This window comes from Prionailurus viverrinus, chromosome D4, assembly GCF_022837055.1.
Source record: "Prionailurus viverrinus isolate Anna chromosome D4, UM_Priviv_1.0, whole genome shotgun sequence".
Classification (NCBI taxonomy): Eukaryota; Metazoa; Chordata; class Mammalia; order Carnivora; family Felidae; genus Prionailurus; species Prionailurus viverrinus.
Window position 1 is genome coordinate 44,435,752 of NC_062573.1, and position 27,838 is coordinate 44,463,589.

The 27,838-nt window shown below is 43.7% G+C and overlaps 1 protein-coding gene across 3 annotated transcripts in view; it reads right to left on the reverse strand.

Annotated features, from left to right (window-relative positions):
- Positions 1–27,838, reverse strand: part of ADAMTSL1 (ADAMTS like 1) — an 888,150-nt gene that overhangs the window by 111,927 nt on the left and 748,385 nt on the right. For all 3 annotated transcript variants that reach the window (XM_047830980.1, XM_047830979.1, XM_047830981.1), the window contains 3 exons: positions 17,987–18,166; positions 12,407–12,560; positions 10,379–11,504 (listed from right to left, as the gene is read on the reverse strand). In XM_047830980.1, coding sequence (XP_047686936.1) covers positions 10,379–11,504; positions 12,407–12,560; positions 17,987–18,166 — 1,460 coding nt within the window. The remainder of the gene's footprint in view (positions 1–10,378; positions 11,505–12,406; positions 12,561–17,986; positions 18,167–27,838) is intronic.

Sequence of the window (27,838 nt, forward strand, 5' to 3'; positions counted from 1 at the left end):
GCTCCACTACTTATTAAGTGTGAAACTTTGGGCAAGTTAATCTAACATCTCTATGCTTCAATTTCAACATTTGTAAAATTGGGATAGTAACCTCAAAGCATTATTATAAGAATAAAGGAAGACCTGTAAAACACTCAGAACAGCACCTCGCTCAAAGCAAGTGGTTAATAAATGTTGATGATGATGATGATTTCTTCATTGGCCTAGATGTGATGGGAGATAGGATGCCACAAGGTATTTATTCTCTGTACTTATTTTTTTTAACTTTTAAAAAAGTTTATTTATTTATTTTGAGGGAGGGAAAGCATGCACACAAGTGGAGGAAGGGCAGAGAGAGAGGGAGAGAGAGAATCCCAAGCAGGCTCTATGCCATCAGTGCAGAGCCCGGTGTGGGGCTTAACCCCCACGAACCATGAGATCATGGCCTAAGCCAAAATCAAGAGTCAGGCACTCAACTGACTGAGCCACCCAGGTGCCCCTATTCTCTGTACTTATTCATTCTACAGCAATCCTTTTCAAATTGTACAGTTGTGTGACACAGAACCTTAGGGTTTCCTGACACTTCTCTAATGGAGAACATGTGGGCAGGGCAGAAATGTTTAATTGGGAGTGGGTACCACTCTGGAACTCTGCTATAATTGCATATTAAAGACTGGAAGTTCAGATTATGCAAAACCATATAGTATATAGTCTCCAGTGATTAGGAAAACTCCCTGCTAATCACTAGTGTTCATCATTTTTAAAATTCATTCATCCATCATTTTATCATCTGTTGAGTGTCTAATGTGTTCTTGGAATTGTGCAGAAATTAACATACACTCTTAAATATCTGCCCTTGAAGAAGAATATCTGCCTTCTGCCCATAATCCAGAAGGTATTGTGGAAAAACAAATAAGGAATTCTAACACACAGTGGTAGGGTGATCTGAGACAGAGTACAATGTGTAGGGTACTATGTGGGTCATGTAGGGGGTCACTTTGGGTTCAAATCCCAGTTCTACTATGCCAGCTCAACTGAGCCTTAGGGTTAGGCTTCTGGTAAGGAAGGGTAGGATGAGGTAAATCTGAAGCCCAGGCAAATTCATAAACAGCAAGTAACTGGGTACTGGTGAAAGGCATAGCTCAGAGGGGTGAGATGGGGGGAGTGTAAGAGATGGTAAGAGATGAAACGAGTGAGGGAGACAAATGTCAGATGACAAAAGGTGTTGCACATCATACAAAGTCACTTGGAACTTATTCTTCAAGTGATGGCAAGCCATTAAAAGAATTTTAAGCATGAAAGCTGCATAGACAGGTTTGCTAGAAAGATACTCTGGCAGTAGCATATCAAATGATCTAGAGCAGGAGTCAATACATTTTTTCTGCAACAAGACAGTAAATATTTTAGTCTTTGAGGGCCACCTATAGTATCTGCTGTATATTTTATTTCTAGTTTGTTTTAATAACCCCTTAAAAATTTAAAACCCTTCTTTTAATAACCCTTCAATAACCTGGGTTCAAATACCAGCTCTACCACTTACCAAGTGTGAAACCTTGAGCAAGCTGACCCAAAAACTCTGGGCTCAATTTCAACAGCTCTTTGAATAACATTTTTAAAAGCCATTTTTAATAACCCTTTAAAAAACATAAGAGCCACTGGCTATAATTTGCCAACCCCTGGTCTAGAAAAGGCAAATACAGAATTAGAGGGTTGTTGGAATCATCTAGAGTGGACAAGGGTAAAGCAAAGTAGAGGCAGTGAAAACAGAGAAAAGTGGAGGAATGAATGAAAGAGCCACTGAGGAATAAGAACAGTCTAGAAATAAAAATATTTTGCCTTGGGAAGCTGGATAGGTGGGAGTACACTTTCCTAGGATAGGGATTCAGGAGTTTAGTTTTAGATATACAAAGTTGACATCTTTGTGGGGCATCTGGTAAGGATGTCCAGTAGGCAGCTGTGCATAAGACTCAGAAGAGAGATTCGGGCTGGTGCTAGACACATGAGAATCATTAGCATCCAGGGGAAGAGAGTGAGACTCCCAAGAGGGTAGATAGGAGGCAGGCAGGGGAAGAAAAATGCACAAAGACTGAAAAAGAATAGCCAGAGAAGTAGGAAGCAAACCAAGTGTGTGTGGTTTCTGAAGAAGCCAGCATGTGTTTTTAGGAAGAAGTGCTTAGCCTTCTATGGAATGCTACTCAGAGATCAGATAAGAAATGTTTTCGGATACCACTTTCTTCTTCTTGAACTGGTGCAGCTACTCTGGAAAATAGTATGGCGGTTCCTCAAAAGGGTAAAGATAGAATTACCCTATGATCCAGCAACTGCACTATTAGGTATTCACCCAAAGAATACAAAAATACTGATTTGAAGGGATACATGCACCCAAATGTTTATAGCAGCATTATCAACACAAACCAAAGTATTGAAAGCCCAAATGCCCATGGACTGATGAATGGATAAAGATGTGGTATATATATATGATAGAATATTATTCAGCCATAAAAAAGAATGAAATCTTGCCATTTGCCACACATGGATGGAGCTAGAATATATTATGCTAAATGAAATAAGTCAGTCAGAGAGAGACAAATACTATTTGATATCACTCCTATGTGGAATTTAAGAAACAAAACAAATGAACATGGGGGGAGGGGAAGAGAGACAAACCAAGAAATAGACTCTTAACTATAGAGAACTAACTGAGGGTTGCTAGAGGGGAGGAGGGTGGGGGATGGGTGAAATAGGTGATGGGTATTAACCAGTGCGCTTGTTGTTATGAGCACTAGGTACTGTATGTAAGTGATGAATCACTGGATTCTACACCTGAAACTAATATTACACTGTATGTTAACTAACTTAGAATGTAAGTAAAAATTTGGAGAAAAAAATAAAGATGATGCCATATATTTAAGTCTTAGAACTACGAAAAGAAAAAAGAATATGAGGTGGACCGAGAGAAGCCAACTCTATAATAAACTGAGGGAGAATATTAGGTGGTACTTAAAAATCATAATTAACAATGCTGGGGGGCACCTAAGATAGCCACCTATATGCAAAATATTTCCAGGGTATAGGCTGGCTACTCCAGGGCTATCATATTAATGTTTATAAACCACTCAGGTACCATTAGTGCATGAGACCCATGAGGTGAAGCTACAATACTTCTTTCTTGGTGGACATTGTAGGGCAGCAATATGGTGAAACCAGTCAATTACAGGTCCACAGAGCTAAGGATTCAGCAATGAAAGCAAAGAGAGAATAGGGCAGAGTTCTCTTGTTTTCTAAATCAAGTGGCATCGCAGCCCCTTGAAAACAAGTTTCTAACTTACTCCCCATGGCCGTGCTGGAAAGCCCAGTTCTTTTTTGTTCTCAGGCTGAACCAGGTAGCCACACTTGGTTATTTCAACCTCTAGCCAGTCCAGAATGTTCCCTGAAAACTGGCAGATTTGGAGCCTGTTAACTTCCACATGTCTGCTCCCTTCACACACACAGGTACTATGCAGTTTGCCTCAAGTCCAAGGCCTGGTGTGAATTCAATCCAACCCATGTGAAAGTGTGTGGGTTGGTGGGAGTCTGTGAGGGAAGTCAGGGGGCAGGGAGGGTGCCTGGAATTCCTAAGTGTCACCTCAATGTTGAGTTCTGTCTCCACCAGATCTTTTTTTTTTTTTAATTTTTATTTATTTATTTTTTCAACGTTTTTTATTTATTTTTGGGACAGAGAGAGACAGAGCATGAACGGGGGAGGAGCAGAGAGCGAGCGAGACACAGAATCGGAAACAGGCTCCAGGCTCTGAGCCATCAGCCCAGAGCCCGACGGGGGGCTCGAACTCACGGACCGCGAGATCGTGACCTGGCTGAAGTCGGACGCTTAACCGACTGCGCCGCCCAGGCGCCCCTCCACCAGATCTTTTAACAGAATTAAAAGCAAGTGCTACTAGGAAGTGCACCTTCCTCCCCTTTTCTCTCTCAACATGCTTCTTAAAGATGGTCCTTGAGCCTCCAGCCTCAGAGTCACCTGTGGTGCTTGTAAAGTATGAATTCTGGGGCTTTGCTGTAGAAGGTGTTTCTGGGGTAGGGTAGGATGTGCGAATCTGCATTTCTAACAAGGTCCTGGTGGTTACTGTGCACACTGAACTTGGCAACTCCTCTAGTCAGAGCTTCTAAATGTTTAGAAGTTTTAAGAGAAGTATTCTGCCCATTGGAGTTTAAAACAAACTCAGGGGCCAAGGTATTTGACTCCACACCAGCCCTTTGGTGTTTCTTAGCTTCTGGAGAACAGTGGCTTTTATTTATAGTCTCACTGGTGCCTACCACTGTATCTGATGCCACACATGTATTTGTGGAGTTGAAGGGGTGATTGGAGAGGAGACCTTACCACTTCCACTCATGCTCCTCTACAATCCACTTGCCACAAAGGAGCCAGTGTGAGTCTTTACAAATGGAAATTAGATCATTTTACTTTCCCGCCTAATATCCTCCAAAACCTCCCTCTGATACTCAGACTAAAAGCTAGATTCCTTCTTGAGGTCCCTGGTTAGCCTTATGGCCTCATCCCATATCACCTCTACCTTCTGCCTACCACAGCCCAGCCAAATGAACTTTTTTGGGGGATTCCTTCAACACACCAAACTCTCTTCACTTCGGGGGTTTTCCACTGCTTTCCCCTTGTCCAGGAGTGCTCTTCCTCCTGATGTCATATTGCTAGACACTGGTCATCATTCACATCTTGGCTTACCAATAACCTCAGAACACCCGTCTAACATGGCCACCAAATCACTCCCTATCACCCATTTCAATTTTCTGTCCCAAACATATCACCACCTGATGCTTTTCTTGTGTACTTTTCTGCATTTATTGTCTTACTCCAATCATTCATTCATTCGTTCACTATTTGCTCAGTACCTGTTTGGTACCAGGCACTATTCCTAGCACTGGGGATATGGCAGTAAAGAAAGTCTCCACCCTTATGGGCAGGCAATCAACAAATCAATATACATCAGATGGTGATAAAATTCTGTGACTAAAACAGCAAAGTTAAAGGGATAAGGGGTGATGAGGAGTGCTCTTCTGAACAGTGACCGTCAGAAGGTCTTTCTGACGCAGAAATTTGAGCAGAAATCTAAATGCATGTAAATTGCTAGGGGACGCAGACTTTTTCATTCACAATACTCCCAGTGGCTAGGTGTGTGGGGGGCACATAATAGGTAGATTAATAAATGCTTATGGGATGAATAAATACCTATACCATCTTTTAGCACTTAAGCACTGCATTTACTTCTCTGGCTTCCATATGAGACTTTCAGTTTGACAGGGAATGAGTCTTCTTTTTCTCTATCCCCAGTATCTAACGTAGGGCCTGGTCCAAGTATGCACGGCAATATTTGTGAAATAAGGGAGAAGCAGGGATTATGATGAACCAGTCTGTCCTAATACATTCAGAGACATCCCATAAAACTATTGCTTGAGAAGCTGGCATGTGCTTCTAAGAATCACGTAAATTCATTTCAACTAGTAAATTATATGTATGATGAGATACAGTAGTACCAAATTGATAGTGATTATTTCATATAATGAATTTCTTTCAGATAAAACTTTGGCATATTTAAAAGCCAAAGATGTGGTAGACTTGTCTTCAGTTACTTTCCTCCTCTCTTGACCTATCTTGCTGGCTCAGGCTACTGAGAGTATAGTTTAATACACTGCAAAGTCATACAGACCAATAGCCAGCTGAATCTTGCAGATTCTTTCAGAAAGATGGATTTGGTACTAAGCAAAAACAGACTAACGGAACTATAACAGTGGGCATTTCAGCACGTCTCTGTTGGAAAATAAATGAGCATTTCTGAACTGCTACCGGACATAGGAATGATGACAAGCAATGAAACCCAACACAGAGAGGTCACCAACAGCCCATAGCAAAGCAGTCCCAATGGCGGCTCTGTGCCTGTGTGCTCTGTGCAGATATATTCACTTTCTTTTCTCAAACAGGACTCGGAAAACTGTACAGAAAATGAAGCTCCAGCCATATTTCTTACTGGCCAGCTAAGTTAAATGGAGAAATTATGACGTCAGAGATCAGAATCTGAAATCTCTAATTTTCCTTACGGTGTGCCATTAACTTGCATCAGAAAGCTCTGTTAAGGCTAGATCTAGAAAAATCTTGAGAGTGGCCCAAACTGTAAAACTTTTTGTCTGTACCCCTCACGTGTGATCCCTCTTAATGCTACTCCTCATCCACACTCCCACCAATGTCCTGGTGACTTTGAAGAGCCAGGACTGGCCCTCTGCTGTCTTCGTCTACACCTCTAGTGCATCTGCAGCACCTGGCTTCCATGTGTCTTTTTCTAGCAAGATTCCACTGCACGCTCTTCATCATAAAGACATTAGGGTCAGATTCTCAATACCCAAGGAGGTGAAAACTAAATTTTTTTTAATGTTTATTTTATTTTAGAGAAAGAGACAAAGAACATGAACAGGAGAGGGGCAGAGAGAGAGGGGGACACAGAATCTGGAGTGGGTTCCAGGCTCCAAGCTGTCAGCACAGAGCCCGACGTGGGGCTCGAATCCATGAACTGTGAGATCATGACCTGAGCCGAAGTTGGACACTTAACCAACTGAGCCACCCAGGTGCACACCCGAGGAGGTGAAAATTTAAAGGTGACAGTAATGTTTCCTAGGTGGTATTTCAAGAGCTCTTGGTATCCTGGAGATGGCTGGGGCAGAAAATTGTTCATTGATCAAAGACCTATGTGGAAAATCATGCATACTCTATTGTTCACTTGGAAAGTCACAGCACATGCTGGAATGCTTAAAGGAGTTAAAAAAATGGAAAAACCAAAATAATTTTCAATTGGGGGATAGTTCAATGCACTCGGGAACAGTAATCAGCCATTAAAAATGGTGATACGGATCTCTACATACTATAATGAAATGTCTCCTAGACATGTTGTTGAGTAGAAACCACGTCAAATTTCTAAACATGAGTAATATCCCATTAAAAAACCAAATCATATGTGTGTGTATGTGTTTTATATATAATACAATAAAATATATAAAAATTCCAAAAGGATGTATACCAGATTATTGAGAGAGACAGACTCTGGGGAACAGAAGTGAGAGGATGAGGGAGACTTGTATTTGTACTTTATAGATTTAGGTATTATTTGAATTGTTTTATAGACCCTTTATTACTTTTACAATAAAAACAAGAAAAAATATCAAGCACGATATTAAAAAAAATAGAGGTAAAATCCAGCAGTAAATACATCTGTTTAGCTTCAAGTGAACACATCCCAAGCTCGTGCAATCAGTGTACCCCCATTTTGTGGAGCTCAGAAAAAGCTGCAACAAAGCTTGAAGTTATTGTACTCAAGGCTCTTCCTGCTCCCCACTAGATACCGGTTTTTATCTTCTGTGGTCTTTTGTAAATGAGTAAAGGAGGTAGAAGGGACCTCAGAGATGATCTGGTACAGCCTCTCCCCCTCCTCCACTTTTTTTTTTTAAGTTTATTTATTTTTGAGAAAGACAGAGACTTAAGTGGGGGAAGGGTGGAGGGAGGGAGGGAGGGAGGGAGGGAGGGAGGGGGAGAGAGAGAGAGAGAGAGAGAGAGAGAGAGAGAGAGAGAGAGAGAATCCCAAGCAGGCTCTGCACTGCTAGCACAGAGCCCAATGCAGGGCTTGAACTCAGGAACTGCAAGATCTGAGCTGAAACCAAGTGTTGGACACTTAACCAACTGGGCCACCCAGATGCCCTGTCCCTCCCCACTTTTGAAATGAAGGGACTAAGGCCATACAAAGTGAAGGGTCTTTCAAAGATCAGCCTGAAGCCCTCAGTGCCCATCTGACTCCTTCTGAAGCCCTCCTTCAGTCACCAGGTGATCCAGATGGGCTGTGATCCTTGGCCTTCATAAAAAGTATCTCTAGCACTCCAGGAAATTGTCACGACCTCTGAGTAAGCCATGGGCTCAATGTTCTCCCTGCAGTTTCAGGCACAACAGAGTCCTGATGACCCCTTTCCCCCTTCCCAACAGCTTACCTGTCTACGGCTTTTAAGAAGAAGTAAGGGACCCTGGAAAGAGCTGGTAAAAAATAGCAAGGGTCTTGAGGCAACTTAGCATCCTGAGCCAAGTACAGATGAGTGGAAGCATGAAGTTACTCATTCACTCAAAACACCATGGGCTTGAGTTGGGCAGAACGGGGTTCGAATCCGCCCTCTTGATTCTGCCTTTTACTATCTAGCCAACACTGCGAAGCTCCCAAACTACCCTGGGCCTCAGTTTTCTCATCTCTGAAAAGCATGTTCCACATGCACAGCCAACTGCTACTCCCTTCAATTCCAGTAGTATAATCCTGGGCAATAAAATGTTACCTACACTTGAGAAGCTGACTGGCTGGTGGAGAAGATGGCATGATTTGGTCACAGTGGGTGTGACAGGTGCACTAAAAAAGAGGAATTCCAGTGCACACCCCCCCCCCCCCCGCCCCGAGTACCAGGGCACCACTCTTCCCCTATACCCAACATCCTGGGGGTTTGACACGGGGGCTACCTCTTACTGACCCAGTGACCTCAAGCGGATTTACTCCAACTTTAGCCTGACCCCAAAATTTGTTGTAAAAGACTTCTTGAAAGAAATCACAGCAAGAATCATAGCAATCAAGCGGTCAAGGAAAGTATGAGCTGGGGAGGACCAAGAAGCAAACGAGAGGAGAGGTTCTCAAGGCATGCTGCCTGCATTCAAACCCTCTCTCCAGTGCTTCTGTGGGGGTCTCACATCTGTGCCTCAGCTTTCTTTCGTTGATATGGTAACAACAATAGTATTTACCCCCTAGGGTTTTTTTCTTTTTTGAAGATTAAACAAGATAGTGCCCATAAAGCACTGAGCACAGTGTCTGGCATCTACTAAAAGTACACAGAAAAAACACTTAGTATTGTTATTAACTGTTTGGTCTGTAAGTACTGTAAGGCTGACAGGCAATATTATTGACATTTCAAAGGCACAAAAGATGTGGGCAGGCTAGACAAAGTCACGTTTTTTCACCAAGTCTCAGAAGAGTAGACAGAGCTGTGTACTCTTTGGACTCAAGTAAACTTGATATTGAATCCTTGGCCCGGCTCTTACTAAAGCATGGTCTTCTTGAGAGAGCTGGTAAAGCTTGATTTTCTATGTGACACTGGAGGATAATGTCAGTCTTGCAGATTGACAGGTAGCCTAACAGGTGCAGTCACATTTAGAGAAACCTGGCAAACCGCTTGGCACAACAAATCCTGCCTTCGTTCCATCCTTACCCAAAGCTAGCAAACTAGGGAAGAGGATTACCAAAGAATAGTATTTAGAAGTATATTTAACGAAAAGGGCATTCTACATGGATTCAGAGAAGATAAAAATGTACAACAAGGTCTCTGGGCTGGAGGACTGCCCAGAGTCCTCTCTTACCCAGAGTCTACGATTCTTCCATTGATTGCCTATCTTATTAGCATCACGTGTCTTGGCCCTGCCACCCAATAATTGTGATCTTCAGCAAGTTCCTAGACTTTGTTTCCTCTTCTGTAACATATGGATAAAAACTGTACCCACTTCTCAGAGGTACGGTGAAAATGGGTGAGATAAAGCACACCAACACCACATGTACCTGGCAGACTGTCACTGCTCGAGGGCAGCTATCGTTGTTGTCAGGGCCACTATAAAGATTAAGAGAATGCATGCAGGAATTGTGGCACGCTTCTTGGCATGCGGTGTTCTAAAATATTACTGTTATAACTTCGACCACCACTACTGATTTTACATTATGAATGGCTACGGCCCAAGGAAACCAGTAAGTGATACGTGGTGTCATCCTAGTAAGGACACATCAAAACAGAGACACCAAGAGGTATTAGGATAATTAATCACAGGTCTGACTGGGAATAAAAGCTTTCTGGAACAAACAGCCTTGTCTGGCCCACACAGAGGATGGTCTCACCCACAGGGAGCAGCAGGTGCTGGCTGCACTCTCTCCCCAGCCCTGGAGGACCACACACATGGAGACAGTATCCCTACACATAAGCTTTTCAATGGTCCATCTCACAGAGCAGTAATGTAAAAATGCCTTGGCCTGGAATGATATCTTTCTGCCAGAAGTTCAAAGCTATCTGGAAAGTATCTCATTAATCTTTGGGACCCTATGGGGCTTGGGGTGGATAGGCATTGTTGCTATTACCTTATAAAGAGGGCAGAATACAGTTTAGAAAAACCAAACACCTCGTCTTTGTTTCAATAGCCCTACTGGTGCTAAAAGAGGACTTGAAACCCAGGGCTCTGCGCCCCACTCTTGGAACCACCTGCAGGGCCAATAAAGCACCTTGGGCGAGATATGGCCCCTTGGCCCTTCCCTTCCCAGACCCGGGTAGCTGCAAGGCTCACCTGTCGCTGAACTGAACCTCTTCTCCGTTCCTGGCCCAGCTGATGGTAGGCCTTGGGTTGCCGACGGCCTCACAGTGCAGGAGCACACTCAGTGTCCCGCTGGCCAGGGCCACAGTCTGCCCGAGGTGGGTGACCACCTCGGAGGCCGAGAGCTGCTGGGCAGCTGAGATCTTCCGCAAGATGGTGGGCTTGCGGTGGGGCCGGCGAGAGCCACCCCCGGCCTCCCCAGCGGACGAGGTCCGGAGGGAGCTGCTGAAACCAGACACGTGCTTATGAGGGGGGATGGCCACCGGGGGTAGCCTCCGCTCAGACGGCTTGAGCAGCGTGTCCTGGTGCTCCAGGTGGGTGCGGAAGATCTCCTGGGCCAGCTGGGCCACCAGGTGCTTGCCGTAGACGTCTCGAAGCTCCTCAGGCTGCTGGGAGAGGTTCCTGAGGATGTCATCCAGGCGCCTCTGCTCGGTCACCATGGTGAAGGGCAGGTGCCAGAGGGCCTGCTCGGCATTCTGGTCCTCCTCGGAAGACGTGTTCCTTTCCGTGGAGTCCTGCACCTCCCAGGAGGCGAGGAGCTCCCCGGGCCAGCCCCCCTGCTCCAGCAGCCGGGAGACGAGGTCATCGTAGCGGCTCCCCGGGTCTGTGGCCGGGCCCCGCTTCTCAGCCTTGCTGCCGTTAGAGAAGATTCCGTTCTGGTGTTTGTGGGTCTGCAGGGCCTCCTTTGGGCTGGCCTTCCTCACCGCGAGGGCCTCCTCCTCGCTCCTGAGGCTCAGGGGCCGGGCCACCAGCTTCCGGTTGCCTCCGATGAGCTTAATGACAAACTGCTCCCGGGCGGGTCCGGCAGAGCAGGTGTAGATGCCCGCGTCGGAGGGCTTGAGGCGGTGGATCTTCAGGTAGCCGAAAGGGGCCACGGTGACGTGCGCCGAGCTGATGAGGTGCTGGCCGTCCTTCTCCCACGTGATCAGGGGCTTGCGGAAGCGCCGCGTGGGGCAGCGCAGCACCACAGCCGTCTTGGGGAGCAGGTAGGCGAAGCCCCCCACGACAAAGTGCAGCTTCCTCTGCCGGCGCGTCTGGATGTAGACCTTCCTGGCGGCCGCAATGTGAGGGCTGTGCTTGGTGGCTGGCCGTCCGGGCCCTGGAACGAAAGGAATGCGAGGGAAGCCAGGCAGAGGCAGAAAGAGAAGGAATGGCAGAGGAAAACGAGAGCCAACGAACACAGGCACAAGAGAGAGGGCGAAGAGGAAGGCAGAGGAGGCACACACAAGGGAAGAGGGAGAGAAAGCGGCTTCAGAGTTGCTTTTGGCCAGGGCCTTCATTGGCCGCCTTAGGTTTTCGGGGAGGAAGGGGCTACCAGCCGTGGACCATCAAGCGGCTGCACAGGCAAAGCTCGAACTAATTAGGCGCCGCGGGGCAGCCCGCTCTCACCCTGCTGGGCTGGCTACCCCTAGAAGCTGAGAGGCAGGCTCTAGATGGAGGGGGATCCCAGGGGCAAGGCAGTTCCTCTCGTTAGAACGATGAAAGAAAAGAAAAGAAAAGAATCATAAAAAGAGGCAGAGGACAAAGGGAAGGAGAATGTCTCCCTTTCCACGTTTACCCTTTGGGGTCTGCAGAGCACCAAGGCCCTAGTGGCCTCTGGGGTGGGGGCCTGGGGGGAAGAGCCCAGAAGTAGTACAACTCTAGGGATTACTATTAAACAGAACAAATCTGTTCAGAGCATTTTAAAACCCCAGAGTGGACCACATTCGATTTCATTAGTAATCTGCTGACTCCAGCTTCCAGATCTCTGTATGCCAGCAAGTGAACTTTGCTCTACCCCCTGCAAACTGTTTTTCCAGCCGAGAAGAGAATTCTGCCTGGCCACGTGTAATTAAGATTCCTTTTCCATTTCCAGCTGAGTTTACCAGCCTGCTGCCCTCCTCAGGCTTTCCTGCCTGACAATCTCCCACCCGGTCTTGGGTTTAGGGAAGGCTACTGCGTGGCTTCAGCTGCTTCTACGTGGGTTCTGTCTCCCTATCCCCAGAGTTCTGACATACTCACGTGCACAGGTTGCCAGCATGCAGGGCCTGATGGATGAAGAGAACGGCAGGGGAGGGCACAGGGAGGAATTGACAATGGCCGAGACCCCGGTTTTTAGCACCTTCCGGCAAATGGCACTTCGAGTCTGGGTGCCTTCCCCACAGCTTGTGGAACACTGGTGAGGGAAAACAAAGGTCAAATGCATGTAAGTGTAGAGGCTAATGGGTTTTTGGATGGACTCTCAAACACCCCCAAATATGAGAAAAGTTGCTTGGAAAAGCAACAGTCACTAAAAGAAATACTAAGTATGTAACAATATGGGAAGATTGTCCATATTGTAACCACCTGCTAGCTCTAAGATTTTTCTCTGTTTTTTTTTAAAGTTTATTTTGAGAGAGAGGGAGAGAGAGCACGTGCATGTGTGAGTGGGGGAGGGGCAGAGAGAGAGAGAGAGAGAGAGAGAGAGAGAGAGAGAGAGAGAGAGAATCCCAGGCAGGCTCTGTACTGTCAGTGAGGAGTTCGACGGGGCTCAAAAATCATGAACCATGAGATCATGACCTGAGCAGAAGTTAAGAGTCAGATGCTTAACCAACTGAGCTACCCAGGAACCCTTCTAAGACTTTTCTACTCTAAAGTTTCCTGTAGACACTCTACCTGTTTTTTACTTAGATGGCCTGGGCTTTAGAGTTACAGAGTCATAGAGTCCTGTGTTCAAATCCCTGCTCAGCATTTTAGCAGTTGGCAACTCAGAGTCTGTTTGCACTTCTTAGACTTATTTTTCAAGGTGGGGAATTAAATGAGATAATATATTTTAAGTTTCACACACAGAAATGACACTCAATGCTAATTTTTTCTCCTTCCTTCACAAGTGTAATATTTTAATGTCAAGCATGAGGTAGTTGTTATACATGTACTGTGTTTGAGGTAGGGTGCTAGATACTAAGGAAAAACTGTGCAAGGTGGTTTGTAACCTCAAGGAGCTGTCATCAATAATGGGGGAGGGCAATCCAAATACATTGCTAAAATGAAATACTGTATTAGGGAAATAGAAACCAAAACAACAATGAAATACCACTTCCTATCCACTGAAATGGCCATAGTAAAAAAGACAATAACAAATGTTACTATGAGTAGGGATATACAAATTAGAACCTTCATAAATTGCTGGTGGCAATGTAAAATACTACAGTCTTCTTGACAAACAGCTTGATAATTTCTTAAAAAGATAAACATACATTTACCTCATGACCCAGCAATGTCACTCGTAGGTATCTACCCAAGACAAGTGAACATGTACATCCACACAGACTTGTATGTGAAAGTGTGTAACAGACAAAAAGGGAAACAGCTCAAATGTCCACCAACTGGTGAATGGATCAATAAAAATATGGTCTATCTATGTAATGGAATCTTATTGTACCTTAAAAGGAATGTTAGTCTCTTAAATATGTGGTAAACAGATAAACCTTGGAAACAATGCACAGCTGAATTTTATAGTATATGAGTTACACCTCAATAAAGCTATTTAAAGAGATAGTAATAGAAGAATTTAGTAGAAATATAAAGCTAGAAGACAAGTATTATAAAATGAATGCTCACAATTGTTGAATGCTGTTGGTACACTTGTGATTTCCTGGCCTAGGTTTTGAAGATGGGTAGAGTCTGAAGGGGTGTAGAAACCTGGGATGAGCATGGGGGGGCAGGGGCATATCCAGAACAAATGTTGAAGAGTTCAGTGTGAAAATCCAAGGCAGGCTTGGGGGCAGAGCTAAGCCAGTTTGACTGAACAGAGGCAACAAATTGAGAGTATCAGGAACTCACGAGGTAGTTTGGGGCCAGACGTTGGAGACTTCATTTTCAGATAGGAGGTTTGGAATTGGTCCACAAGGCAATGAGGAGCCATTGAAAGGAGGAGTGAAATGATGAAAGAGGTGTTTTGAGAAGGTTAATCTGGCAACAGTGTCTGGGAGGGATGGGAGTAGGAGATCTATGGCAGGCGGGGATGTCAGTTGAGGAGGCTGCCACAGTAGTCCAGGCTTGAGATGATAAAGACCTGAACTAGGGTCATGGCAGTATGCCACGTTCACTTGAAAAATGAACACTAAAAACAAAAAAAATCATCTTATATTCTCAAGTGTTATATGCTAACCCACTGAAATGAACTATTCCCTGCAATGTACTGTGATATACACCAGCCTGAACGACATTTAAGATGCAAAAAATGGATGTAAGAATCAAACCCATTGCTTTTGTTCCCTGATGATCGTGGATTCCAGATTCCACCCATCCCTTATTTTATTGTAAATGACAGCACCAAATCCCGGAATCAGGTGGGATGGAGGCAAAGAGCCTGGAAAATTTAAAAGCATGGTCAGTTTAGTGTTGCCAAGCAGAAAAACAGACTGTGTGTCCGAAGATTGGTTGACGATTTGGTCAAGTCTAGTTCTTTCTTGAGACTCCATTTCCTTATCTCTAAAATAAAACTAAGCAAGAGCAGGGATTGTCAAACCCTGTTCTATGTTGAGGAAGTGATTCAGGGGCTTTTCCGGTGATCTGGAGACCCAACCTATGGAGATCTGGGACCCTAATCCACACTTCAATCCAAACAGCTCTGATTTGATCTGTTTTAGATTCTTGGCTTCATAGTAACATTTCAATTGAAAAAAAGGGTTCTGTGGCTTTAATTTTTAAAGGAACAACCAGGCTATAGGATCTTCTAAGCTCCTTCTAGCTCTGAAATGGACTATTCTGACCTTAATTTCTTTTATATTTGGGGGGGGGATGACTTTCATAAAAATATGATTTAAAAATATATAATAGCCAACTCTGTCAAGAGATGCAAGGAATTCTTTTAAAGAAAAGAAGTAAGGCCTTTTAAGAGGTCGTATTCTCAGAATAGAATCTGAAAGTAATTTTATTTGAAGTGTCTAAAATTTTGGCTTAATTCTGTCTCTAAGGGATTCTGTGCAGTAACTATGAGATTGAGTCCAGATAGTTGAGGATGAAAAACACCCATAGATCATCCGGGTCTTCCTTTCTCCAAGGGGAGTCTTGGGGGTAGGGGATGTGGAATGTATGCTTCATCTCAGCCAGAGGGCCAGGGCAAGGGCTATTGGGATGACAGGGCCAATTACAGCCTCTGTGAATGCCCCCGGGAGCACTGTTGCATGGCACCAGCTTGAGTTTAATCCCAGTGAATTGGTGATTACTTCCCACCATTCTCAGTCCTTCCCCGGTGTTTGCAATTTCCATTCATCAACCCAGGTAACTCAGAACCTAATAACATTCCATGGATAAGGGCTGAGTAGTCCTACTTCCCAAAGTGTAACTTCTTCTTCCTAGGAAGACTGGGAAAGCCCACAGGAAGCCTAGGGCATGACCCTGAGTCTGGCCAGTCAAGGTAAGTACTTTCTTTTATTTCCTCTCCTCCTGACAATGAGCAGGGATGGAAGAGAATCATAAAAATAATAGGGTTAACTTTTACTAGGCACAAAGTAGTTTATATGCATCATTTAACTGAAGCCTCCCAATAATCATATGAGTGGACGTTATATATCCCCAATATTCATATATGCAAACTGAGAAAGGTTAAATAGCCCAAAGTTACAGAGCAGAGTGGCAAGGTCAGGATTAGAACCTAAGTTTGCCTGTCTGTGAGTCTAACTCCTAAGCACACATGACACAATTCTAATGGTCTACTATACTTGGGACACCTGGGTGGCTCACTCAGTTGAGCATCTGACTCTTGATTTCAGCTCAGGTCACGATCCCAGGGTCGTGGGATCAAGTTCCACATTGGGCTATGCACTGAGCATGGAGCCTGCTTAAGATTTTCTCTCTGCTTCTCCTCCCTACCAACTCTCTTAAAAAAAAAACAAAACTGCTGTACTTAATGGGACCCAGAGTACTTCAATTCAGCAGTTTCATTTTCTAAGCGCCTAATCAAAACGGTCCCTGCTTCAAATCTGAGGGCCTAAAATAATTTTTTCTGAATTCTGTGGGTCTCATGTGCTCAGAGGCCACAAACTCCAGGAACACGGGAGGACAATTATAGTACATACAAGTCAGTTCCTCAGCATCCCACTCATGGCAACTGTCACCGATAGACTTTGTAGAAGGACACCTTTCACAATATGCCCCTGGGAGGAAATCTTCATCTAGAGTCACTTACTTGGCAACTATATGACTACACTCTCTTGCACTGTTTTATGATTTTTTCAGATATAATACTATACTCCCAAACCATTCCATAGAAAAACTGTCAGTCACATGTTCATGCGTGCACACACACAACTTATTTGACACGCTTCTAATCCTTTATCTTGCTGAAAGAAAATTGTTTCTAAAATTTGAAAACAATAATCATGCCCTACTCCTGTTCTGAGACATTTGGGGTGAGATGCCACCAGAAGGCAATTTATTGCCAAATTACAAAACCTGTGGTAATGTAGGTTCCCTCACAATTGCAATGCCCTTAGCAGGTATCATCTGAGTGAACTCTGTATGACTGGATACGATCAAGGGCAAGAAGTCTAAGAACAGGTTGAAAGAGGTAGCATCTTAATTTTCAGAGGCAGCTTTTCTCTCTGTGGAAGCAAGTGTCCCTGGGATGTATTTCAACCAGCAGCAGCCCCATCCTGTGTATCTGTACAATATACACACACACATGTATACACACAACCACAGAGAAGGCAGTGGGATCAGCAAGGCCAATTCAAATGCTTATATGCAAGAAAGGGCACAGTGTTGCATCTGTTCGTGACACAAAGATTTTCATTTCGGGCCTGGCGATTCTGTTCTTGGCTACATTTGCTTAGGAGGCAGTACCTCTGGGGGGACTTCTTTATGGAAGACACACAGGCCTACGATGCTGAGGGAGTTGTAGGCAATTCACAGTAGTCAAAGGGGCTGAAAACAAGTTGAAAGTGAGTGTAAATGACTTCATTGATGCTAGTGTTAGAGTAGGAACTGTTTAGAAAAGTAGGTTAGTTGGGGGTATATCCCTAACTTATGAGGCAAGTCAGGAATGGTGGATGCTGATGTAATCATGCCCCCAAATGCAAGCAACAGGGGAAATCAAGTTCTCTTGCTGGGAAATTGTTAGCGTCTTGGAGCCAGGAAACTGACAGTAAAGAGGCAGGATTTCCCTGGTCTTCTCTTCTTAATAAATCATGTTCCTTATTGTCCAGTAACTTGGAAGGGAATAATGAGAGAGGCTTTGCCCTTCCTGAGTAGAGACTAGAAACATCTGGCAGGAGGAGGTGCCGGGAGGTCGGGGAGGTGGGTGTGGGGATGAAGGTAGAACAACGCAGTGTTCTGAGAAGAATTCTGGGCCAAACAAGGTCTGGTTTTGTTCCACGAGGAGCCCGTTTACAATTCCATGCTTCTGATTGTTGCGTCAGGGCTGGCTGTTTACCTCATATCCCTGCAGCCTAGTTAAAAGCTAGTGACACACTGTGGTATAAATGCTTACAAAAATCTGTTCTGTAATGCTTGGAGGATTATTTTGTTCTATTCTTATCCTCTCTATGTGTAAGTTTGGGGTGCCTGCTTTTCTTCCTTACGCCTCTTTCATTATTTCCTTCTGAGGAGCCTACATACCTCTGTCCAGTCGGAGAGGAGCCACTCGCTGGGACAGTCATCTTTCTTGCAGGCTTGCTGGGAGGCCGGTTTTGAGGCTGAACAGAAGGTCTCAGGAAGCTCCAGGAAGCTGCCATCAGCCATGCGCTGTTTGCAAAGAACCTCACGCTTCTGGATGCCCCCGCCACAGGTTCGGGAACACTGGGGAAGGAAGAGAAAGTCAACCTAACATAGGACAGTAGATGTTTGACTGCCAATTCTTATCTTAGCCCTGGCTGAATAAAGATTGCAAAAAAAAAAAAAAAAAAAGAAAGAAAGAAAAGAAAAAGAAAACTAAGAACCAGCCCAAAGGATTTTGTTTCCTTTCCTTGAAATGTAGCAAAATCTATACCCTCCAATCTTAATTTCAAGTATTTAACTACAGCATCCAGGAATTTCAAGGGCCTTTGAATCATAGAAAGTTGTTCCTAAACTATGATTTACAGCTACCCAAGACAACTGGTTTAAAAGGTTAGTATAATAGGGTGTTAAACATATTTACGATCCAGTGAAAATAATCTGTGCAGCTTCCAGAAAGAGCAAGAGAGAGCTCCTGCCATCAGTGTAAATCTGGAGGAATTAATGTGCACAGAAGTCAGCCCTTTCCTTCTAAGTGTGAATATTCACTCTACCCTATTGGAGAGACATGAGATTTAAGGCCTCGTTTTCTGAAGAACTCCCCTGGAAGTCCTCTTGTAGGACTGGTGATTTCTTAGGGCAGTGGGAGCTACAGCCACTGGAATTTGGGCTATAGGAAAATAGTCTTATTTCAGTGGTTTTCACTGGGACCCCAGTCAAACACATTGTTTACATGTAACTTAACAATTACAGTCCAGTTGCATGAAGGGAAAGGGAGGCCCCTGTGGCATTGACTATTGGCTGTTTTCCCAGTACCCCCCTCCCTTGCAACAGCAAAGGAACCCCCAATTTTTAGCATGTCTCGCTAGGCACATGACTTTTCAGCATACACACTGTATTTGTTGATCTTCCTTGAAGATGCACATGGCTCTATGATTAAGTGCTGGCCAATGGGATATACATGGCAGTGTTGCGTGCAATTTTAGGGAAATAACCACGAAAAGAGTGTGGCATCCCCCCCTTCGCTTTCCCCTCCTTGCTGACTGGAATGTGAACATGAGGTCTAAACTTTAACCTCCCATCTTGGACAGTGATAGGCAAAGAGATGGAAGTAGCCTGTCCTCCTGATGGTGAAGCCACCACATGGGCCCTGGATGGCCTGTGTTTAAATGAGAAGGAAATACTTTTCTTTTTTATTTAAGCCATTGTGGCTTTGGATGTTCTGTCGCTTTTAGATTAGTTTCCAGTGGCTACTCTTTGCTGGGGCTACTTTCCTGACAAAGTTCTAGAGAGTGTTCTTCTTTCTTCAAGAATAGTCCTTTCCCTTTTACTTGCTGCCCTTGGGCTCGCTGGGGGGTTAGGCCTGGATGCTCAATGGCCTGTACTTGGAAGTGCAAGGGGGATTTGTGCTCATGGTCAAGGTTAGGATGGTGATTGAGTATGGTCAGAATGCTGCTGTGGCCCAGCGGTCACTGTCTCTTAGTGGTCCCAATCCTGGATGCACTTTAAAATCACCTGGGAGCTTTTAAAAAGTACTGAGGTCTAGGTCCCAACTCAGATCCATTAAATCAGAAATTTTGGGAAGTGCCTCCCAGGCATCAGCTTTTTAAATAAATAATAATAAAAAAGAAATCTCCCAAGTAATTCTGTAAACCAGGATTGAGAACCATCTCTCCATCCCTCCACCATTTTCCATGGGAATAAAATAAACATGGAGGGGTACATGGGACCCAGAAGCCTCTGTTAGAACCAGTGATTGCTTGCAACTGGCCTATGCAAAACTGCTCTTTGTTTGCAGTTGTGAGTGGTGTAAGACCTCAGAACTACTGGAGAGAGGGCAGGGGAGGGGCAGAGAGAGAGAGAGGGAGACGGAGAATTTCAAGCAGACTCCTCGCTGTCAGCGCAGAGCCCAATGTGGGGCTTGAACCCATCAACCATGAGATCATGACCTGAGCCGAAATCAAGAGTCAGATGCTTAACCGACTGAGCCACCCCCCACCTCTAAATATATTTTCTTATGGCTGGATTCAACTACCTAAACACTGTACAAAAAGAGAAGGGTAATGGTAAAGGCAAAACCGTCCTGGGAGGTAGATCTTATCCCTACTGTACAGATAAAGAAGCTGAGGCTGGAGTGGTAAAGAGATTCGACTAAGGCCACACCTGGGCAAAAACTGGTTTACTTCCATTCTGTGCAACATTCACCCAGTTCCTCCTGAGCACACGCTCCCCGCTGGGAGTGTGGACACAGCGGGAGAGGAGCCCAAGATCAGCTTTTCTTTCTTGTGGCTGTAGGAGCTTCTCTCTGTTTGCAGTGGGAGGGTAGGCTGCTGCTGCTTCCCACTGAGGGCCCCTGGCCTCCTAAGCACCAAGCCTGCCAGAGCCTGGTCTCATCCTTTCTGCCACTGGAGGGGCGGTGCTTTGCAATTCAATCCTCAGCCTCCACTCTGGGACTATCCCTGACAGGCAGGAGAAGGTCCATGCTCCAGATCGGGGACACACATTTCCAAATGGCTTATTTACACTGTGGTGGGCCTGGAAATATATTTTCCCTAGAGATTTCTGAGCTGAAAGGCTACAGTTGAACACAGCTTCGAGGCTATGCCACAAAGTTGAACGTGTAGGTAGACCGTTGGAAGTGGTCTGCAGCCTGTTATTATTCATTACAGATCCAAACAGTTCCTTCCAAGGGCTTGTCTAGCATGTTGTTTAACCTTAATTAAGGAAAAATCTATGGCCTCGGAGCTCATGATTCAAGCTGTGAGTGGGCCAGGACTTAGGCTTCTCTGGCTCCTTTTGATGACTCCCCGGTCCTTTCATTTTGACAGAAGCAAACCTTAATTTTAGTTCTTGTTTGGTAGAAGTTTACTTTACTTCTTCAATGCATTTTGTACCCACACTGCCTGGCACAGTGCCTCCTGCAAATGTAAATTCTCAATAAATATTTGTGGAATTTAAGTTGGTGGTTGGGGGAAATTTAAATTAGTGGCCAAGAGTTCCATTTGCTTAAGACATGCCTTCTTGCTATTACAGACAACCAAGGTTTTAAATTTGGTTTTATAGCCTTTTTCATGACTTCTTAGGCCAGTCTTCTCTTATTTCTATTGAATTCTCACTTCTAGCCAACCAGTTATTCCATCATCAGATTAGTTATAACCATTATCATTCAGCCCTTCTTAGGACTCTTTTATAATTAGACAACTAGTGATGTGAATTTCTGATTTCTAAAATTTGCCAAACTTAGGTAGGGACTGTGTTCTCTATAATTCTTTCTATTCTATGAATTATTAAAGTTCTTCCATGAACTTAATGCAATTTTCTTCAACAGGTAACTGTCTGGAAAAAAAAGTTTATGCTGGTGAGTCAAAATTTAAATCTTAATCTCTGACCTCTCCCCTATGTCTTAAATGCGAACAGGCATTTTGACCTAAATGTGCCCAGAATGGAACTTTTGATCTTGCCCTTTGAACCCTGCCCCAAATCCACTCTCCTCTCAATCTTCCCCATTTACTGGATGGTGCTATATCTAAGACAGAAACATGGGAAACATCCTTGAGCATTTCCTTTTTCTTACCACCTCTTCCCTGACACTCAATCTATGAGCAAATACTGTCAGATTTCCCTCCAAAATAAACTTGACCTCCACCACAAATAATAAATGAGGATATCATAATCTCTCATTTAGACTACTACAAAGCTTCCTAAACATGTCTCTAGTTTTCTCAGTTAGGTCCTAGTAGCATATAGATGGCATGCTCAGTTTTGAAGACAGCTTCTCTCGCCTTCTGATGGCCTGCTGAAAACACCATTGGTTGAACACAACTAGAAGCCAGAGGGTAGAGTCTATCTAGGTTAGCCTTCTGAGATACAGGTGGAAAGGCAGAGTGGACCTATAGGAGCAATGGAAGATATTCAGCATATCTACAATCTATTCTCCACACAGTAGCAAGAATGATGTTTTCAAAGCATAAATCAGATCACAGAATTCCCATGCTTAAAAGCCTTCAATGACTTTCCTTTATGATTAGAATAAAATCCAAACTCCTCTATCCCTGACCTGCAAATTTCTATATGCTCTGGTCCCTGCCCTGAAGGAACCTTTGAGACTGTCTAACTCAAATTTTAAATTCATTCATTCATTTGGCAGAAATTTATTCAGTACCAGTCATAGACCAAACATGGTTCTAGGTTTTTGGTTGTAGCAGTGAACAAGAGAAACCAGACACACCTCTGCAATCTCATCTCATACAATTCTTCCCTTTCCCTGTATATTTTGGCCTCACTGGTTGTGTGTGTGTGTGTGTGTGTGTGTGTGTGTGTGTGTGTGTGTGATCCTTGCACATCCCAAGCTTATTTCTCCCACAGGACCTTTGCACTTGCTCTTCTCTCTACCTGGCTCTCATCATACATCTTCACATGGTTGAGTCTTTCTAATTATTCAGGTTTAATTTCATTCTCATCTACTTGCAGAAGCCATTCTTTAAAAAAAATTTTTTTTAATGCTTATTTATTTATTTATTTAAAAAAAAATTTTTTTTTCAACGTTTATTTATTTTTGGGACAGAGAGAGACAGAGCATGAACGGGGGAGGGGCAGAGAGAGAGGGAGACACAGAATCGGAAACAGGCTCCAGGCTCTGAGCCATCAGCCCAGAGCCTGACGCGGGGCTCGAACTCACGGACCGCGAGATCGTGACCTGGCTGAAGCCGGACGCTTAACCGACTGCGCCACCCAGGCACCCCTAATGCTTATTTATTTTTGACAGAGAGGGAGAGGGAGAGAGAGAGGGAGAGAGAGAGGGAGAGAGGGAGAGAGGGAGAGAGGGAGAGAGAGAGAGAGAGAGAGAGAGAGAGAGAGAGACAGCGAGCACGAGTGGGGGAGGGCAGAGAAAGAAGGAGACACAGAATCTGAAGCAGGCTCCAGGCTCCGAGCTTCAGCACACAGCCCGACGCGGGGCTCAAACTCATGGATTGCAAGATCATGACCTGAGACGAAGTCAGATGTTCAACTGACTGGGCCACCCAGGCGCCCCTTGGAGAAGCCATTCTTAACCTACTAGCTAGAAAAGCCAAAGCAGTCTCTATTCTGTCACCTCATTTTATGTATTCACTATTTTTTGTTTTTAAATACCTCTTTTAAATAGGTCTCATCCCTTTGGAAATTATCATCCGTTATCCTGTTAGCTCTATGAAGAAAGGGATTTTGGTTCTCTTGTTGCTCATACTAGTGCTTGAGAATTGCATTCAAAAATTTCCCCAGCATGATAGTGTTACATCTTGAATAGGAGACCTTAGGATTGGATATCTCCAGTTTTCCTGTACACCCTACTTTTTTTCTTTGAAAATTAATGATTTTTTTCCTAGTAAAGAAGTAATTAGGGTATGAGCTAAACAGCAAACTGACATTTTATAACTGATGCCGGAAGAATGTGACATCTAGGTATGGTCCATAAATATGTACACTGTAGTGAAAATGCAGTGTATTTATCTTTGAGAAAACTAATAGCTGATTCATAAAATCATTATTCCCTGAACCTCAAAATTACATTAAGCCACTTTTCTTCCAATCCTTTGATTATAATTCACAATCAAATTCCCCATGGGTCCTATTGAGTTTGTTAGGCATAAAGAACACGCTCTTGAAGTTTGTTACATGGTGACAGACATTTTAGTCACTTCACTAGTGACACTGGATTTGTGGGATTACAGATCTCTTCAATGCTTGATGGCTAAAATTTTCTTTTCTAACTATCTAAGAAGGCACAGGGGCTTCCGTTCAATGTAAGTGTTCCAAAAATAAACAAGTAGCTTCATAAGAACAGCTCTCTGATCCAAGCTGCTTAGTTAGAACTTCTTAGTGAATGTGGCAATAAGGAAAAACGCAGGCTAATTTTCTCTCTCTTTCAAATTGAGGAAATAGATGATGAAAATAATTGGTCCACCTATGGGTGGAGATGTAATAAAATTGTGCTATAGAGGATGACCACTCATGAAACATAATCTAGCTGGGTCATCACTTTGCAGATAGGACTGATTTCAGGGACAGGCCCTTAGGTGACTCCCGCCAGCAATGTGCAGAAGTCTGTGACAATGTGATGACAAAGCAGTTACAAGAAAATGTAAAGACAATTAGCTTGTTTCAAAATTTGATCTACCCAGAAAACTTTTAGGAAATTCTTAACACCTAGGAGGTCAAATTCAGACTCCCGAGAACGCCCTTGAGAGCCCTCACGCTCTGACCCATGTTGAGCTACCCAGCCACATTCCTTGGTGGCCTGCCATGGGGACAATTTGCTCTTCCCTGGGCACACAGATGCCTTCTCTGCTCAGGCCTTTGATCACCTTGTTCATTCTGTGAGCAATGCCCTTTGCCTCTTTGTCTATCCAGAAATTTCCAAGACACCTTTGAAGGACCAGTTCAAAGGCTCAAAGAATGAGTTGCCTCCCACCCTGCCTTGACCTGGAAGGGTGCTACATGTCTTCTATAAGGGCTACTTGTTTATGTGTCTGCAATTCCCCCCACCCCCCCACAGGATTACGCATCTTTTGAGGAAAGGGAATGCACTCATCTTTCTATTCCCCGGTGCCTAATGTAGCATCTGGCAAAGAGCACACACTTCATAAATGTTTGTTGAATTGATGATTGGATGAACAAAAGAGCCAAAAATCCAGATGTTTAAAAGACGTGACACAAACATCCAGATGATAGGCTGAACATCCACCTTTTATCGAGCTGTTTTATCATTAGCCAGGAGCTGTTTCTAAGTAAGTCAGCAGTGGGTTTTAGCCAGACGCAACGTGTCCTCTGCTGGGTGCTGTGACCCTCCAGGTGTGGCAGATAACCATCCAGCTAAGTTACTATTGTCAGGGATGTTTGCTCTTAAACACTTGCCTCATCTTTGCTCAGAAAGTTTCCTTGCTGTGTTTGCACGGCTGAAAGGGTGTCTTTAGAAACTTTTAAAAACTACAGATAAAATTTCAAATTGATAAAGTTTCCAAAGTCTGCGACAACTTTGGGAACGTGTTGAGATTACCTGATGAGGTAGATCTCTAGTATGGGTATTATTTTTAAATACGTGCCATAAACAGAATAAATAACAACAAATAGTATTTATGCTAATGATTATCCTTGCCGCCATACATGTTTCATGCTATAAGGTCATAGATTCACTAGTTTTATAAGAAAGTAAAAAATATACAGTAAGGAGAGCATTTAAAAGTTAGGTTTCTATATAAAACTACAGTGGCCTAAGTGTCCTGTACTTTGAATGATTTTCCCGTGATCACATGTTAAGAAATTCTGCCTGTATTGACACCTTTGGTTTCATGTTGGTAGCCTTATTTACTGAAAGCTGAGTTCATTTCCTTGGTCCCTCAAGTCACATCATTGAGCCCAACACAAAGTGACATTTATATTCTTTCTAAGGTCAGCTTTCTAGTTTTAATGTGTTCTACTTCTAGTTTCTAACTCATTTCATTCATTTCTTCATTCACTCATTCATTCTTTCATCAAACACTGAGTACTTGCTGAGTCCCAGGCACTGTATTAGGTGCTGGGAATTTAAGATGACTAAAACCTGGTTGCTAAGCCTCAGGCATTTGCAGTCCAGTGAGGGAGAAAAAAATGATCAAATGTGATCAGTTTTACAAAAGTGGGAATACAGAGGAGAGGCAACTAAGTCTTTCTGGAAAACTGCGGAAGGCTCTGCAGGAGAGGGGACACATGAAGGGTTGGCCCGGGAGATAAGGAGTGCCCACGGAGTCAGATTGCATGTATACAGACCCAGGGTATGAGGGAACATGGGTATCTCTGAGGAGACCTGAGAAGGTAGAGGATAGAGTTCATGGGGAGGTTGCAGTTGGGAAAGGAGACTGAGAAGCCAGCTGAGGGGCAAACAGTGAAGGGCCTTGGGCATATCTGGATACAATCTCAAGATCATCAGGTGTAACATAATCCAATTTGTAGAAAATTATTCAGGCAATGAAGGCTGATGGGTTCCAGAGAGTACTGCCCTGTGAGCCATTAATAGGTGCACCATGGAGAAAAGGTTCCAGGCCATGTAAGTCTAAATAACACTCCATACCATACCCTGTTTGGGGGCCCTCAGCACATATTAATATTTTAAAGGCTCAACAGAAGGCCTGTAGTAAAGAACAACTGTACCAAGTTGGGAAACAATGGATGAGAAGTAAGACAATTACAGGGACACACCAAGTAAAAGGCTGTTTGTGATAGTTTGGTTAGTTGTGAGGACTAGAACCAAGGCAATGGGTTAGAGAACATGCTAGAAGGTAGTATGCCCTGTGAAGGAAGAAGAGGTCTGCTGGCAAGCCCCGGTGACTGGGTTATCAAGCTTGGTGTTAGACCTTTGGAATTTGATGTAACTTTGTGATATGCAAGACTGAGAGGTTCAAAAGGCTGGTAGAGACAGTGCTTGGTATACAACAGAGGTCAAACTGAGCCACAGTGAATTAGGCCTCAGAGAAACGAAGAAAATGAAGCCTGGAGTCTTGCTCAAAATTATTAAATGAGAACAGAATTTATACCCCAACTATTTTGTGGATTAGAATCACCTTGTTGATCCAATACGAAATGATCTTTCTTAACCCTGGACACACAAGTGGTGTCCAGTGTATCTTCTGGGTTTAATATTCCTGTTACCGTGTGAAGCATGGGGCTGCAAAACCACTGAAATCCAGAGCAATTATTACAAAAAGTGTTCTGCCAATAAACAAAAACAAAAGCACTGCACATGTGACATTTTACTTCTAATCTCTGTTTTGCTTACATTTGTTGTTGATTCTAAAGGTAGGATCAAGTGTTCATTTCCTTATAAAACACACTGCCAAAACGGAGATAAACATCCTAATAGATATTTTTCCCCCTGAATATAATGTTTTAAATAAGCATGGTTTCTAAATTATGAGAATTTATATTTTAGTCATTGGAATGTAACAAAACTGATGACTCAATTGATTCTTCCTGCCAGCCTACAATCCTCGAATCCAGACCAAAGTCATTCTTTTACGTGTGTGTGTTTAAATCCAAAAAATGAAAAAAGTGAGGTCTCAAGCATTTGTAGTTGTCATTAAAATTCCTCTTTTTTCTTACAATTACTAGCCGTGACTCTGCTCGCATATACCTTTTTATATAGCTAGACTATAGGCATTTTGAATTGTAACCCTGATTAAAAAAACGGTTTATAGGGAAATGGCCACATAATCATAGTTTTAAGCAAGGGAGAAAACAGGGGCCATGGTGACTGTTTTAGTCTCTGCACAGATGTGTGCAATATGTGTGTATAGTTGGTGGACACAGTCCTGATCATAAAACATGCATAATACAGAGAAATATAAATTATGCTTCAGAGTGGACTCCCTAATTCATCTCAGTTAACCCTTCTAGCAACTATCTCTTTTCATCTCATTTCTCTTTTCCATTTATTTTTTAGAATAAAAATGAATAAAGAAAGATTGGTGCATGTGAAGCTCACAGATAGTGGTGAGTACAGTGGTAATTTAATTTTAATCTCAAGAATATTGTGCTAATAGAGACTAATGCATAGCTCAAAATATAGAAGACTGGCAGGCTCAACAATGACATCTATGTCCTAAAATCTGGAACCTGTGAAAATGTCATCTTACATGGTAAAAGCAACTTTAAAGATGTCATTAGCATTTTCAGATGGGGAGATAACTGGATTATCCCAGTGGGCTCAGTGTCATTACAATGGTCCTTATAAGAGGGAAGAAGGAG